We start from the raw sequence: 18,143 nt of genomic DNA, 5'->3' as shown, positions 1-18,143 counted from the left end.
TATAAAGTTTCTTCAGTCAAAGGATAATTGTGAATCATATATATTAAAATCACATACCTAGAAACTTGGCAAGCATTAATATGACAGCAAATTGATATAAACAATAATTATACACCAATGTTCTTTATCTAAAGCGTGGAAATTAAAGAAGAATATATGGAACAATTCTTAAATAGCTTTCAGCGAAATTGAGCAATACGCACTTTAAAGCGTTTTTACCAAATTTAAACAATAAATAAAGCAACAACAAAAATCCCAATAACATAGCAAATTTCAGCGAAATGACATGTGCTTGGAAACATTAAAATACAATGTACAATACACATAGTTTTGTAGATTCAACGTTACCAGTATATTAGAAAAAGGATATTTATGTTTAGAATAACTCTTCAAAAAATCAAACTTTAGCAAGATGGAAAAAAAAAACTATCGCAGATTTGTATCCTGTTATCTTTTCATTCACTATATATTACTTCTACCGTGATCTCAAAATAACACTGAAGACAGTTTCAATTACTGAATGTATAACATGAAAAAAAATCAGTAGAAAATATTTACAATTTTCAATTCATTTTTGATCCTCGCTTACTCACTCACTCTCGTTCAAAAACTTATAGCTTCAATTCAAACCCCAAAATTAAATTCCCTTCTTAACAATTACTCTCTCTCTCTCTCTCTCTCTCTCTCTCTCTCTCTTCTCTCTCTCAACTGTATACGCACAGTATATAAATCCATGTAGGCAACAATTACATATAACATTATATTACTATAGTATATAATATCTGATAGCTGTCTACATTAAATAAAATCCATATGCATAGTAACATGTAAACACAGTTTAAACCAATATGGCCTCCATTTCCGGAAACCTACTTCAGCTCAACACGTTTAATTCATTTTACCAAAAAAAATTTCCACAGTAGAAAAATACGTTTAAAAGGAGACAAAAAATACAAATACAAAAGACGTTTAAAGTTAGAAACAAGAATGGTGTATCTAAACTTTCTCTCCACTGTCACACTTGAGTAAAGAAAACAGGTAAAGTTTGTGAATACTAGCGTAGCTAAATTTAGAATTCGGTTAAAGTTTAAAATTATATACAAAAAAAAAACAATAATACATATCGAATGCACTGTATATTATTCACCACGGTCTGTTTTCCGTGCCGGTGTTATGAAGTAAGTCAAGCAGCGATGTACATAGACATGCTAGTAGATAAACCGTGCGCCCCACTTGCAACACAACCGCACACCTGAGAAAATGGCTTGACTCTTCTACGTCACACACGATCACGTTTAATAGAATTGTAGGTTATACCCAGCCGGGTTTTTTTAATACAGCGCCGTTAAGAGTACCTGATTGTGATTGTTATAATCAATACTTGTAACATACAATTAGTTCGCAGTAGAGCTATTTGGTTTCAAAGAAGAATTCGTATTATTTCTTTTCCATTGTTTTTGAAATAAAGAGAGAACATGATGGGATGTGAAGAAACTAATGAAAATAAAGAGAAAATAAAGTTATAACGTATCATGTTTTTTTAATAATTGTTTTAAGTGATGTAGATTGAATATATGCTCGTATTGTATAATTAAACACAAAAAACTAATTTAAGATGTTTTTATCAAAGAACATTACATTTTTACAATAACATAAATTTGTAATACACAACTAAATATTCAAGCCATCTGCTTACAGATGCACGACAGATATAAATGTTAACCAAAATCGTCAGATATAAAGTTTCTTCAGTCAAAGGATAATTGTGAATCATATATATTAAAATCACATACCTAGAAACTTGGCAAGCCTTAATATGACAACACATTGATATAAACAATAATTATACACCAATGTTCTTTATGTAAGGCGTGAAAATTAAAGAAGAATATATGGAACAATTCTTAAATAGCTTTCAGCGAAATTGAGCAATACGCACTTTAAAGCGTTTTTACCTAATTTAAACAATAAATAAAGCAACAAAAAAAAAAAAAAACAACAACCAATAACATAGCAAATTTCAGCTAGATGACATGTGCTTGGAAACATTAAAATACAATGTACAATAAACATAGTTTTGTAGATTCAACGTTACCAGTATATTAGAAAAAGGATATTTATGTTTAGAATAACTCTTCAAATAATCAAACTTTAGCAAGATGGAAAACAACTATCGTAAATGTGTATCCTGTTATCTTTTCATTCACTATATATTACTTTTACCGTGATCTCAAAATAACACTGAAGACAGTTTCAATTACTGAATTTATAACATGAAAAAAAATCATTAGAAAATATTTACAATTTTCAACTCTTTTTTGATCCTCACTTACTCACTCACTCTCGTTCAAAAACTAAAAGCTTCAATTTAAACTCCCCAAATTAAATTCCCTTCTTAACAATTTCTCTCTCTCTCTCTGTCTCTCTCTCCCTCTCTCTCTCTCTCTCAAAAGACAAAAAATACAAATACAAAGACGTTTAAAGTTATCAATAGAAATAAGAATGGTGTATCTTAACTTTCTCGCCACTGTCACACTGGAGTGAACAACACAGGTGAGGTTTGTGAATGCTAGCCTAGCTAAATTTAGAATAAGGGTAAAGTTAAACTTTATATACAACAATTACAAGAATACATATCGAATGCACTGTATATTATTCATCACGGTCTGTGCCGGTGTTATGAAGTAAGTCAAGCAGCTATGTACATAGGCATGCTAGTAGATAAACCGTGCGCCCCACTTGCAACACAACCGCACACCTGGGAAAATGGCTCTACTCTACTACGTCACACACGATCACGTTTTATAGAATTGTAAGTTATACCCAGCCGGGTTTTGAATACAGCGCCGTTAAGAGTACCTGATTGTGATTGGTATAATCACTACTTGTAACATACAATTAGTTCGCAGTAGAGCTATTTGGTTTCAAAGAAGAATTCGTATTATTTCTTTTCCATTGTTTTTGAAATAAAGAGAGAACATGATGGGATGTGAAGAAACTAATGAAAATAAAGACTCCTTGCAAGGACGTCATTATGGATGTAATGAAGGAAAAAACCGATAGATGTAGGAAGGCGTCAATAATTGTGAAAACAAAAATACCTCCTGTAACTGAAAACAGCTTAAGAGAAATTATGATATAGGATGTGTCCTCTTTAGACTTTTGAATATGTTTTCGACAAATGATTGTACAAACAGTAGAAACATATAGAACGATGTTTACCAGGCAAGAAGTCGCAACAGGTATTATAAATGATAGCAGATTTGAATAAGTATCTTCTACAAAACACACGGTCATTCCGTAACCAATATGGTTGTTTCTGTAAATGTTTGTCACAATCGACAATCCTACAAGTAACATTGGGACTGAATGAGTAAAAACAACATAATTATAGAATGTTTTCATGGAAAATCTTAATTGGGATGTACTGAACAACCCAAAAACTCGACACATATGTAAACAGCAGGTGAACTGACTGCAAGAAAGGGTTAGCCAAAAGTAATGAAGAAGAACTCCGATGATTATGCAAGTTGATGTACGAACTTCCAGAAGATTTGAAATGGTAAAGACAAGTTGTGTAAAAAACAAAGATATCACGACATTCATCAGAATAAGACCAGGTAAGGTTTGCAATGTTCGAAATACCATGTAGGTCAAGAAAAGAAAGAATAGAAAAAACATGCTACAACAATTAAACACCATAGTCATCAGTTTAAGGTGTTGACTTAAAAGGTTTAAAAAAGGTTTACCTTCACAAACCCCTACCCTACCATTGAAATGCAAAACGAACTCGCCAATACCATATGATAATTCTGATGAAATATGAGTAATCTGAAATGTGCTGAAAACAAAATCTTCGCCAAAATTATCAGATAGTATTTGGTGGCGACAAAAGAGAAGGCTGGACACGTGAATCATATCTATTGCTGCGATTGTACTTTCATAATTTATTCGTGCGTGTTCCAAAAACCGATTGTATTCATCCAAAAACCATTTTTCGTTTACATTTAAGGCTCTTTCTATAGCATGTTTAGTTGTTACCAATTTGATCCCTTTTATCTCATAAGTAGTGTGATTAAAGATAATGCCAGAAAAGTGTAGAGCCTCAGAAATTTTCGTAAAATTGTGCTCAACTACATTGCGTACAGATTACTTCTATATGCAAGTAACAGGAAAAATACGTAATTTGGTCTTCTAACAAATCAATTGGAAGGAAGAAAAATGAAATGATGTCTTTTCCGAAATATGCTTGCATTTGTGATTTTGTCGAGTCCCGTAAAGCCAATGTCCATGTAGCCGGGTTATCTTCTGAGATCACTTTGACATCAACCAGAAATGTCAATACATATTTTAGGTTCTCTGCAACAGGAAGGAGAAGTTCACAATTGGCGTCAATTAAGACCCTTCCCGGATAACATCCATAACTTAAGGACTGAAACAAAAAAAAATTTTATGAATAAAATGACTATCATATAGTGATTTTTTTTAAGATGTAAGAGAACAAAACCGATGATACCTCTGTTAACGGTCCTTTAATACGTTGATTTAATTGGAAAACTGTTGGGAGAAACAAGTCCCTGTAGTTTTCTTCTATTTTACTGTAGCCCTCTCCTTTCGGTATTTTGCACATTTCGGGCTGTGGCTGTGTTATTCTACCAAAACAGTTAGAACAATTCAAAGCACAAGATGCACAGTAAATATTTTTGTAAGGCGATACCAGTGGATGGTTTGTGACCACGGGAAGCAGATTGCACGCCTCTAAGTCTCTGGAATCATAGCATTGGTTGATCTGTACAGGAACTGGTCTTTTGAGCGCACAGTCAAAACAGAAGTCCCATTTTAAGCTTTGTATCCATGTAAAAGAACTCATGCTTGTATCTCTGCAGGCCCAATGGTTGTCGTTTTCTCTAGGTAAAGACGAAAGACATCGTGTTTTTCCATCATGTATTTTGTAGCATACCGGTATTTGACGCAAATCTAAGGCAATATTACAGTGTAATGTCATTGCTATTTCAAGAATTTGAAAAAAGTTTGTCGTGTAGTGATACGGTAATATTGAACTACATACAATTATAAAAGGAACAATATGGTAGTCCTCCATGACTATCTGACCGTTTCTTTCTGTAAATTTACTATTACAAAGGAAACAAAACACATTTTTAAATGTTACATTTTTGGATTGAACAGGGATTGATTGGAAAGGGCCGGTGTTTGTTATGCAAAGGTGTCGAATGTTAGAGTGTAAATCTTCAGAATGGAAAGATGTAAAATTAAGACAGTCGCTGACAACCATAGGAACTGATTCAGTTTTTATCCCCTCGGCAAAATTTGCAAGACAGCTAACCGGATGAGTAAAAGCTGTGTCGAGACAGCAATCACATTGCCCCTCAAAAATACACGACAACTCGTTATTGCACTCCATAGGGGGATGATTTTGAATATATATCGGAAGAATGTCCCTGTTGTAAATCCTATCCGGAAACACAGCGGCTAATTTGAAAACGATATCCGTAATGTTGTAAGGAGATTTGCTTCTATGTTTTTGTTCCACGTCAATCAAACTGACATTATTAATTTGTTCCATTATAATATCTAAGTTAAACGTTATGTTATAAAATAAATAATGATGTTCCCAGATAAAAGTTTTTCTAGACAATTCATGAACAGAAAAAGTGAAACTTTCTGTAGAGTGCCATATCGAAGAAGAATCCATATCATTGAAATTTCTCGTGAAGTCTCTGTTCGTACTGCATATATAACAATAAATATTTTTGAAAGGATATGTGACAATGGTCGATGGGTTCTTCATGCAAGCATTTTGAATTGAAAGAAAACTTCCTAAATCATTAAAGTTTGCATTACATGTGTCAATAATTTTCTCTTTAAATGAATGATACTTAAAATACTCGTAAAAATCGCAAACATAACAGAATATATTTCTGTAACCTCCATACGGTCTAACATATGCAGCACTACATGCTCGCTGAATGTCCGGATCTAAATAACTTGGGCATGAGACCTGTTTGTACTTTCTAGAATATTCGGAGTAAATAAGTGGCAAAATACTTTCAGGAGGGACAAATGGAACAGAGACGTGATGCGTTATTTTTGAAAAATTAAAGAGAGATTGAAAGGAAGATATTATATTTATCAAGGATATATGGAGACCATTTGTGGGTCTCGAACTTAAAGCAATATGAGCTGTATTTTTGCCACCAATAAAAAACGTTCTTATATGATCGCAATCGCCTTTTTCTTGAAGGGAAAAGGGAAATTTTAGTGTATAAACATTGTTTTGTGACCGTCGGAATTTTAAGTATGTCCCGAAAAAACATTTTCGGAATTTTTGTCGTCCTGTACAAAAATTGTATGTAGCTCCGCCCCATTTATCATGACCTGGCGCATGACCTCAGAAAATCTGAAGTTCTCCGCGCACAATGGAGGGCGGTGAGAAAAAAAGTAGAGGTAGGAGGGCGATTTTAAGCGAATCGGAAAAGAAAAGACGAAGGAAAGATGTTTTATCTAACATAAACAAAACACGAATCTATATCGGTTGTGAAATAGATCGTTGGAACGAACTTCGGGAGACGCTAGAGGGAAAAACCCACATGGAAACAGCACGATTTCCTCTGAACCAGTGAGTTTATTTTAAAAAGTATTTAAAGTATGTACAAAGAAATCAATGCAAACATACGATCTTTGTTTATTTCAGTATTTCATATAAAACTTTATTTTCAAGGATTACGTAAAATCTGTAGGCATAACCAAAGATAAATTTTAAAGTCGTTTTAATGGGGCCCCATAAGGGGTTACGTGTTATTGCCTCGACTCCGGCTGTAAAACATTTTCAAGACACGGCAAAATCAAAGTAAATCGTTTTAACCATTCAAAATAAACTCTCTTAATTGTGTACAGAAAAATATTTTTTTGCTTAGTTATGAATCTACGAAGCCCGTCCGTCCAATTGATCCAAGTGTATCGCCATGTTTTAACACTGTTGGCGGTAATGTTACACCTTTCCGACCTGGACCAATCCAACCATCAAAATTCGACCCTTAACTAACATCAACTCCTGGAACTGATCCCTTGCACACTCTAACAGATCCAGTGAACAAGTAAGTGCACATCACTGTGAAAATCTCTCTCTCTCTCTCTCTCTCTCTCTCTCTCTCTCTCTCTCTCTCTCTCATAAAATGAATAAGATTTACTACTTGTAATATATCTCAAAAATATTTTGCATGTCAGAAGAGGCACATATCTCTGAATGCAATATTAATTTATAATATTTTCTTTTCCTAATTTTGGAAACATATTTTGAGCAAGCACATATTGTACATGTAACCCAATTATATATAACTTTATGCTGATGTAAAACATGCATATATATACACACACAACTAAAATACAGAGATGAACAACAATGATGTATGTATTCTAGATGCATGCTTAATTGTTGATGTTATGAATACATGTAGTTTCATATGAATAATCAATGATAAATCTTTTCTTCCAAGTGAGTCTTTTGGCTGCATGTCAGGGGTTGAAGAGATGGGAGCATCAGACTCAGAACTTGAACATACTTTAGACATCAATTCGAAGGAGTGTACATCAAAGAAAATCAATCTTGGAAGTAGTTTTGTGGACCCCTTTTCGTAAGTTAGAATTACTGTTTATTAAAGTTATAATTCAAATACATTATACATGTACATGTTAGGGTAATTTTTGTACAAAATCTGCAAGGATTAAAAAAGCAGAATAAGATTTATTTTTATTACCAGATTTATCTCAAATGCTTTTGTGGAGTTATGTAATCTGTTTTCATGAAATAAGTTATTTATTTTTGTATTGTTACATCATTTGTTGTCATGTATATTTGTATATTAAACTGATTACGGGTAAACTCATTAATAGAATCACCATTGACATGTCTGAACCTGATTTTCAAGAAGAAGATTCATCAGACGAAGACTATGAACCAAGCATCACAATCAATCTAAAGTAAATCTATAGCACACACAAGCAGTGTGTTACTTGACAGTGATTAAGGGTTCTGAAAGTATATCAATGTACAACTACAAAACCAAAAGGAGTTTTACTTACATGCCTAACTGCAATTTATGCTTTGATTTACAAGCAGTGGAGTTATAATATAAGTCAAACATACATCAGTATTAGTTTTATAATTCAGTTTAATTGGTTAATGTTAGTTAAATTTTAAGTTCTAATTTTCTCTTGATATACATGTATAGATGTATCATTGGTGAAGTGTCTAATGTTTTTTAGGGATGAGCTCGAGGATGTCAGTTCAGACAAGGATGAATCCTCAGACAGTGAGGAGGAGTCTGATGAAGAATTCAATCCAGAGTTGTTTAATGTAGGACAAGGCGTAAACCATATAACTTCAGCAAATGATATCAATGATGCCATACAGAATGTTTTTATGGTTTTTGAAGACCAGCTATTATCCCTGGCAAACACTGTGGTGCCCATGACTTGTACCTCAGAGGGTTGTTTATCCAGAGTTGAGCTGTCTACAGAGTGTGTGGGTTCAGCTCTTTACATTCATTGGGTAAGAACAGATGTCTAATGAACAGATGCATGATCAAGAGAAATGAAATAATTTATTTTAAAAATACACATACATTTTTTTTTATGCTGTTTTTGCTGAGTGTGATCCTATTTTTTCAGACCACCACACTGCGGTTTTCTGAATCCATATCACTCCTCTTAAAAACTGATGACATAGTACACAGTTAAACATCTTTACTTTAGCCCATGGTTTTGTTCAAAAGATAAACAAGGATAGATTTGTTATTTTTACCTTTTATATGAAGGGTATATAATAATCAAGTTTATCATCTTTACAGTAACTTTATCCAAAATAAGGGATCTCATATTGGAGTTGCCACTACAACTCTAAATTTAGAAATTTACAAACTTGGTTGGTTGTAATAAAAAAAAAATTCTGGGACATCAGTTTTGCAAAGATTTCAAATACCACATGTTGTGTTTGGTATTTCATTTCTGCTGGTAATAATCTGAAATCATTGTAATTGCATAGTACGTACCTGTAATTAAAGGTACATCAGTTATTAACATGATCTAATTAGGTTAGTGCATCAAATATTATAATACTGGTACATTTGTAATGGAATGATCCTGTATGTTGGTGTGCCTGTTTGTGTGTCGGTCACTTTCTTGGCAGGTCATTAGCTTTTAAAGAAAAGATTAAACAAGCTTGAACTTGAAAAAAAAGGTTTTACATGGCAATAATTACTTACTAGTTCTTTTTTTAATTTCAGAAATGTATGAATGGTCACAAAATTCATTCATGGTGCTCACAGCCTCTACTAAACAAACGTCTCCATGCAGGAGATCTCCTCTCAGCAGCCAGCATATTACTGTCAGGCAATAATTATCAGAAAATTGCACATTTTGCGAAATTTTTGCGACTGCCATTTCTATGTGCCACTACATTTAGCAAGATACAAAAGACCTATTTAATCCCAGCTGTGGATGAGTATTGGTGCAATCATCAGGAGAATATACTTGCAAACTTTCGAGGAAGGAATATTGCCATTCTTGGTAATTGTTCAATATGCACCCATACATATGTAATGCAAATCTTTATTATACACCCTCCCAAAAAAAAGTGGGTATAGTGTTTTACCCAAGTGTGTTGTGCTGTTCATCCGTAACAAAAAATTTTGTTGCATTTTTCTCGGTAATAATTTATTGCAGATGCTTGAAATTTTAACCCGCTTGTTTAGGCATGCCATAATTGGGATCTTGTTTTGTTCTAATTGGACATCAATTTCGTGTTAAATGTCGACTTAGCTTATTTTGTTTATTTACTTCAGAGCGGGGATATTATATGGTACTAGTGAGCCTTGGCTCACAGATATCTTGTTTTCATCTATTTTCACCAACTACATGTACGCCTATTAAAAGTTAAGTTCATGTATAACATCATAGTTGTGTTTTATTTTTTGAATAGGAGATGGACGAATGGATAGTCCTGGCCATAATGCCCAATATTGCACATACACGTTCATGGAAAACAGCACAAAACAGATTCTTTGTGTGATTACAATGGACAAAAGGATGACTGATCGCAAAAGTACTAATCTTGAAAAGGCATGTTTTGTTAAAGGACTACAGTTTCTTCTTCAAAATGACATACAGGTGATAGAGGTTATCACTGATGAGCACTTGCAGATATCTGCCCTTATGAGTAAGTAGATATTTAAAAAGTATCTACATGCATATTAGCGTCCAAAATTTATACTTCAATTAAAAACAACATGTACATGTATTTTATCTAATTTTACATTGCAGAGAAAAATTATCCCCAAATAAAGCATTCATATGATGTATGGCATGGTACGAAGAATTTGACAAAGAAGTTGGTGGCTGTGAGTGTAGTTAACTCTTAATTTGACCTTGTTCAAAAAAAATCATTTGACCTTTGACCTTGAGGATGAAAACATGTAAAATTATATTTATGGTTAAGCTGTATGTTCTAAATTTTATTTTATATTATTTATGACCAGTGTGCATTTACCGATCAATTACCAGATACAATTGCATACACATGTTTTAAGCATTTAACAAAATATGTACAAGTATGTAAAACTAAATGTAATATTTTACAGGCAGGACAGGAAAGAGGGAACAGACCCCTACTGCCTTGGATTAAAGACATTGTCAACCATTTTTGGTACTCTTCAAAGAAAGCTGAAACATACGAAGAATTTATTGTAGGTTTTTTTTTTAATGAAACAAAAGTAACCCAAACAAAGTTTTTGAGAGAACATTGATGACTGATTTCTTTGTTTACTAGTACATGTATTTCTATTTATCTTTATACTAGGGAATTTGGTTTGGCATTCTTCATCACATTGTTGACGAACATCAGTGGGTGTTACCCTATTCAACTAGTGGTGTAAATGGCTGTGAGCATGATGATTTGGAGGAACACAAGTATAGAGAGTCTAAGGAATACATTCAGAAGGGTAGTCTTACCCACGAAACATTGAGGAGCATTATCATGAACAAGAGATTACTCAACAAGATTCCTTATTTTTTAAATTTTCGGTATGCTGTTTCATACTGTATTTCTGCACAATTCAAATAACCAGTACCATAATTAAATTTTACATGTAAGTGCATATTGATGGTAATTTTACATGTACTCTATAGAAGCACAGCGGAACTGGAAACATTTCAAAGTTTAATCCTTATGTACACCTCTAAGAGAGAGTCACACAAACCACCAGCATATAGGGTTAGGAACAGACTGGCAGCTTTGGATTACAACATTCACATTGACAGACCAGTCTTGCTGAACAAAAATGGAGAAATTAGGTAATATATTTGAACAAAGGGGATTACCTGTTTTAGTTTTCTTGAAGTTTACAAGTACATGATACTTTAAAGGCACAATGGTTACATATATTTTTTACATGCATGAATTATATGACCCATTTTCAATGTTTATTTACTTTAATTAGAAAGCAGAGGATTTATAGCAAAAGGACTTCAGTGTGGTACTATTACCCTGTGAAAGAAGGAAAGGGATACCCCCATATACCCCAGCTTATGGTGGAAATAGTGGGGAAAAGACTGTTGGATCATATTGGGATGAACAGGGTTGTACCCCTCGAGCCTGATGATCCCCGATGGCTGTCAAGTACATTAGCACCTATTCCACCACCACCAACTGAAAAAATTGCCACAGAGCTGAAGTCAAGATTTCAGTAAAAGATCTGTGCATAAAATTGGAAACACTGATGATCGATTTGCAGAATAAATTAACTTCTGTGTAGTTTAAAATTCAGTGAAGTACCTTCCTTTTTCAAATTGAAATGCAGCTGGATATTTTTTTCATTTGTGACACAATACAAAATGTAAGTGCAATATCTTATTTCCTGTATTTAATTTGCTAAATATAAATGTGTGTCTGTGTGTGTATACCTAAGTTTTTAAATATATGATAATAGTTGGAAATAGATAATGCATTGCTTGTAGTCTTTAATGATTTTGGAGTAATGGAACATTCATTGTAATATATGTAGCTAGCTACATGTATCAGGAGGCTGTATGGTCAACATACGGTAACAACCCTTCAGATCTATTTATTTTCCTAAATCTTTACATGAAGCTCTCATTCTAAAGGAGATTAATGCAATATAAAAATGACCACAACCATCCAGCTATCCTAAATCTTCTAATGACAAACTGATATACTGGTATGCAAAGTTTGTGTGGTGTACATGTATTTGTGTGTTCTTATAATAATGAATTGCAAAAATTTGTTACTATTCATCTTCTTTTAATTCAGGTACAAATAATGATTATTTTGTTCATTTTAGGCCAAACGTCCATCTTTAAAGCCTGTGTATTGTCCAAAGTTGTCCGGGAATTTGTCTCTTATTTGCCACACACAGCAGCTGGGCACAACACGCCTATTACCTGCACCTAACCTACCATAGTGCCACAAGATAAACTGGCGGTAGGCTGTGTGGCGATACCCCCTGTTGACATCCTGGTCCCTTGGTACTGCCAGAACATCTTCCCTGTATCTCTGGGCAATTGAAAGAACTGCCTCATCTAGGACCAACATGCTAAAGTCCTAAAATCATTGTTACATTATTTACAATATTTGAACAATCTATAAATCTTTTCATGCATGAAGAAGGTGTAGATGTAATCTCATGAATATTTAGCCATTGCATATACATGTAGTATTATGGAGACATTTAATCTATTCTTACTGGCAATAATGAAAAACAGTTCTCCGGGATTTGTTGACAGCATACCCTCTCTATGTCAGAAGGCATCTGTCTACAATTTCCACACGTGCACCAAGATGGTGCATCACCTGGTGGAGGATGGTACCCTCCATGCCCTGACATTTGCTCCGATGATTCTTCTAAAATATCAAATACCAAAGAGGGATCCCTATCGCAGAGCTTCGCAATGAGTTGACGACAACTCTCACCTGTTAACTTGCTAACTGTTTCCTAAATTCAAATAAAACTAACTAATTAATGATATTCAATAACGTAACTTCTTAATAAGGCTTTAAAAAAAAGTATTGAGTGTTTAGGGTAACCCGACCTAATCTACAAAAATGCCCCGATCCTAATATTTTTAGATGTTTCTTTTTATTCGGTTGTGATTTTCATATCATTTCCATTAAAACCCATTTTATGCTCACAGAGACGAAGGAGCTTATGCTATACCCTCGGCGTTGGCGTCCGGACCCTGTTTTTGTTGCAGGTCCTGAATCAGTAAGTTACTTCTTGTCCTTGTATGGATGATGCATGTCGACCTACTTGTGGACTTGAAAGACTTGGATGCTGAATCTGGGCCATGAATTGCAGATGCTGGAGGAGGTTAAGGTTTTTGAGCAGGTTAAAGTTTTTGGTGCAGTTGCCCTTTGATTGCAATTTTTAAGTAACTAGTGGTCCTAACTTCACAAAAACTTATATGGATGTTGCGGCTTATGATACTGATGCACTAGACAGGCTTGAATGCTGAATCTGAGCCATCGCTTTTTGGCACAGGTCACGTTTCATAGATAATAGCTTGCATAGTTGATTTAACTATGATATAGATGAATTGCAGAGGAAGCTTTAGATGCAGTACCTCATCTCCATTATCAAGGATGCTAAAAAAAATCTCCTACCTCACTCAAACCTGCTTGATAGATGTGTTTGTTGTTAAATGATCCAACATGATTCTTGTGTTATAGTACTATATGATACTGTACACTATTATTTTATATGATACCATATCATATCATATATTATAATGTAAAAAGTTATGTGATACAATATAATATTGTATCAATTATTTGTACATTATGATGTGATAATGAATCAGAATATTGTTATGTATAGTATTGTATATTATGATACAATATTGTGTAATATAATATTGTACATACTATTTTATCACATACTATTGTTTAATATATTATTGCAATATATAATATCATATGATACAATATTGTATAATATATAATATCTTTATTGTATAATATATTGGTTTATATAATATAATATCAGATGTTTGAGTATTGTGATGTATTATGTGATATGATTGATATTGTATCTTATAATACTGTACTGGTATGAAATGAACATATGATTATCATACAATTTTTTTCACATATGATATAGTAATATGATATTGTGTCAAAACAGTATCCATGTGTATTCAAGATCATCAACTATGATTTTCATATAATATGATAAAGGTGGTCTCGTCAAGGTGATGCCTTGTCTCGGTGACCTTTTAAATCTGTGATTACCTATGTTTAAATATTCAAAATAGGATTTTATATCTGTATCCCAACCTACCTAACCTAATTTTTTCATCAGCGTTACCCTAATTACACATTTTTTTTTTTGGCCTAACTGAATTCAAGTGACAAAGCATAAGAGTTATAACTACTTGTTAATACACACCAAAATATTTTTTTCTCAGTTTATGTTCAAGAAAACTGACAAGGGAACTAAATTTGGATTTGTGAATGTCTAAAATGAAGAAACACTGTTCAAACTGGGTGTATGTAAAAATCAAAATACTTTGACTTGGAGACAGTTAATTTTAAGACAGTTATTTTATGTCACACCTGTAGTTTCTGCTTTCGGGCATTTATAACATCCTGGATGTCTCGAACCCTCTTGCTCGTCATGCGTTTACCTCCTCTGCCCCGGCCTCGTTTTCTTGACCCAGCAGCTTTTAGTTTTTAGCCGGGCTCTGCTGAAAGCAGAGTCCTGGCTATAGGCAGGCAAATCGCCAATGTTACTATAAATAGCACAAGTAAACAAAAAACCAAACAGCGTCAAGGTAAAGCTTCCGCTATACCAAATAGTTACAAAAAGAGCCACGTTTTGTCAAAATTATTGGCATTTTGTTTCTGGTTTTTTTAAATTTCGAATGAATTGTCTATCTTTTTTAGTTTTCTTATTAATAACGTGTTTTTAAAACATTACTATGCATTTTGTACTCATACAATGCGCATGAATTTCCATGAACTACTTTGCTGCGCGAAGAAGAAATGGGGATTGAATATATCTAATGCTTGTTGCAAAATTCAAGGCTGCAACTGTTGAACTTTTTAACTTCTACTAGACAGACATATTTTTTGTTTATAGCCGCTTACAAAATTTGGTCGCTCTCTGGTGCTTTGCCGACATTATAAGCATGAGAGAGAGAGAGAGAGAGAGAGAGAGAGAGAGAGAGAGAGAGAGAGAGAGAGAGAGAGATTCAGTCTTTACTACACAATATGCATAAAGACACACTAAAAGAGCCCGGCTCTCAGTACTTCAGTACTTTGATTTATATTGGTAAGCCAATTTCAGAATTTTGTAAAGGATTTATTTGCATTACACCAAACTAACAATATTACTGCTACTGCAGTATACGTTTAAATACATATTAATAATAAAAATTGCGTGCACATATGCTGGCAAAACTGTAGTGTACAAATAACACATGTAAAGTGTAGGCCCAGAATGAAATGCTATATGTGCATGTAGCTTAGTTATTAATTTGTCTTTATATCAATATTTATGTCGTTTTTAAGTTGTACATGTTAATACAAATATTCTTTAACAATGTGAAGTCCGATTCAAGTCATAACGTAAAATATTCAGTACTGTACAGTAGGCCTAATTTTATACATAACGTTATGTTTATCACAGAAGACCCGTAAAAATACGTTAACTAAATCTGATTATTTTGAAGACAGGCAGCGGAAAAAATATTTTAGAAAAGAGCTAGAGCCACAAAGCATCAAAATGTGCCTTAAAATTTTCACAAAACTCAAGTTTGAAACAATACAAATTGTATTTACTTATAATGTAGGGCACAACATTCTGCATCTATGCATATGAAATTTTTTCACTTCGGCCCCACCGTTTAGCACATGCGCATCATCAAACATACTATGATCGTTAAAAATAGCTGAAAATTGTAGATTTTACTGCAGTATTTCCCAATTTTGAATGTGGCCACACTTGAGTACCTCTTTGAAACTTTTAAAACTGAGAGATATTGCATAAATGCTTCTGCCTGCAAAATTTCGTAGAGGTACTCAAGTGTGGCCAATGTGTATTTTACAAATTTTGAAAATTTTAGTAACAGAAAATAAAACAGACCACTCTATTTTAGGGTAATTATTTGCTTCCTTTTTATTGAAATAGCAGAATTTAATTCATAATGATAAAGAATTATTTGTGATTATTTACAAAATCCTTATTTTATTAAATATTTGAGGAAGAATTGCATATAAACTGAACTTTACCATGTTTTATCTAGTAATTTTATACTGTGGATTCATGCTTACAACGTGCATCATCAATGACGTCATAGTTTGACGTTTGCGACGTCAGTTGAATCTGTACATGGAATCTTGAGTTCTTTCAGTATTTTGCCAATAGAATTTACCAGTAAAGTCTGCATTTTTAAAAAGCATTATTTCTATGTACCACGGTAATATTCAATTTCAGTAGAGTATGACATACATGAACATTGCTAACAAACAGAAAAAATTAAATTGGCAAAGTTAACATTGTACATACGTAAGTAAATATTCCTATACCTTTATAATTTTAGAATAAGCGATAGCATGTATAAGTAGCTAGTTGTGGGTTTTTTGTCAAACGGTGAAATGCATTAAACGAAAGGAAAGATGCAAGCGATTTTTTTTTTTACACAAGTACGTGTTCCTGAATACCGCGGGAGAAAGACAGTCGACATCACGTGTAAACATGTAGGCCTACATATATGATAAACTTAACTTATTCCGTCAAAAAACTTGATTATTTAATTCCTAAGTACAGCTGTAATTGAATATTAAGCCATCGCCCCTTGTATAAAAACATTTTGCCAATGCATACGTCTTTTCTTTATCAGCCACTGTTGATCAGTGATGATTCGTCGCGTGGTATATGTATTTCCGGTGAACCGTTACATGCAGTTACACTCCTTTCTTAAAAGATCGATTGTGTCCGTTTCGATGAAGACGGCTTTTGGTAAACACAGCTTAGAATACTTTATTAGCATGTGCACTATATAGACGTCTAATCCTAATTGCGATGTCTTTGTTGATCATTTGTCCAATAAAATAAAAAATACACCCTAAACGTGCGTACATCGGTGACTTACTTTTGCCTATAAAATTCTCGATTGAAATTATCTTTGATCAATTTATGCGTATTAAATCTAATTAAAGTTTTTCTTGTATTGCATATAAAAATAAATTCAGATTGCCGGGCCCTTTTTTTAAAAAAAGCGATGAGTACAGAGAGATTTAAAACGGTATTTGTTTCCATTCAACCACCCCCCCTTCCCTACCCTCTGAAAAAAATGGATTTACGGCCGGGTTCATTACAAATCTATATAAATGATAACACAAATTCTACATGCTTGCTATGAATTCGACTTTTCAAGACAATTTTACGACATTATTTATGTGCTACTGCTTGATGTTTTAAATAAAAATGTTCATTTTAACCTATCTTCGCTTCAAAATAGTAAACCCACATTCTCTCTCTCTCTCTCTCTCTCTCTCTCTCTCTCTCTCTCTCTCTCTCTCTTACGGATAGCTTATCACTTGGAACAATTCTCAAAAGACATGAATATCACTAGAAAAAATGTGAATGAATAGACGTTATGGCATTTATAAGGAATAAGTAACTCATGAGAATATTTTTAAAGAAATCGATATTCTTTTTTCAGTTAATTAATGAACATTAAAACACTGCTGTAATGTCATTCCCTTGTTCCAGCAGTCAAAATTTTTACTTGTGACAGTCCGATTATTAAAGAGCTTCTTAATAATACTGTTATTCTTTAAATTCGGACTGTCTCAGGAATCAACAATGATATTCAGTGGAGTGATTTAAGTATGATATATGCCTCAAACACTTATGTATAAAAAATATCACAGTTCTCGGCCCTGTAACGGGCCTCGAAACTGTTTTATATTATTTCACACAGAACTGCTTTCGGCATACTAGTATATCCATTACATATACACAGTCGCTAAAAGGTTTTATTTTTCACTTGAACAGTTCGACAACGGTGAGCGCATAGTGAGTGCACTCTAAACGAACGCGGTGAGT

At 33.5% G+C, this 18,143-nt stretch overlaps 2 protein-coding genes and 1 pseudogene across 2 annotated transcripts; 1 reads left to right on the top strand and 2 right to left on the bottom strand.

Moving 5' to 3' along the window:
* Positions 1-2,711: 2,711 nt before the first annotated feature.
* LOC128162805 (latrophilin-like protein LAT-2) lies at positions 2,712-4,137 on the bottom strand (the record flags this gene model as incomplete). Its single annotated transcript, XM_052826184.1, has 1 exon — positions 2,712-4,137. A coding segment is annotated over one exon (1,239 nt), but the record flags the coding sequence as incomplete, so codon positions are not given.
* Positions 4,138-6,865: 2,728 nt separating this feature from the next.
* Positions 6,866-12,471, top strand: LOC128163768 (uncharacterized; annotated as a pseudogene).
* LOC128163767 (P2X purinoceptor 7-like) lies at positions 12,371-12,964 on the bottom strand. Its single transcript, XM_052827421.1, has 2 exons — positions 12,777-12,964; positions 12,371-12,634 (listed from the first exon to the last, which is right to left on the bottom strand). The coding sequence occupies exons 1-2, from the start codon at positions 12,915-12,917 to the stop codon at positions 12,371-12,373; spliced, it is 405 nt and encodes a 134-aa protein (XP_052683381.1). The 5' UTR covers positions 12,918-12,964.
* Between the last annotated feature and the right edge of the window lie 5,179 nt (positions 12,965-18,143).

This window comes from Crassostrea angulata, chromosome 9 (assembly GCF_025612915.1).
Source record: "Crassostrea angulata isolate pt1a10 chromosome 9, ASM2561291v2, whole genome shotgun sequence".
Lineage (NCBI taxonomy): Eukaryota > Metazoa > Mollusca > Bivalvia > Ostreida > Ostreidae > Magallana > Magallana angulata.
The sequence above is the reverse complement of the archived record's forward strand: the minus strand, read 5'-3'. Positions and strand labels throughout refer to the sequence as shown.

Coding starts and splice junctions, on each gene's coding strand:
- LOC128163767 (XM_052827421.1), bottom strand. CDS start 12,917: ATGTCAGGGCATGGAGGGTACCATCCTCCACCAGGTGATGCACCATCT. Junction 12,635..12,776: donor ACTGTTTTTCATTATTGCCA/GTAAGAATAGAT, acceptor CAATGATTTTAG/GACTTTAGCATGTTGGTCCT.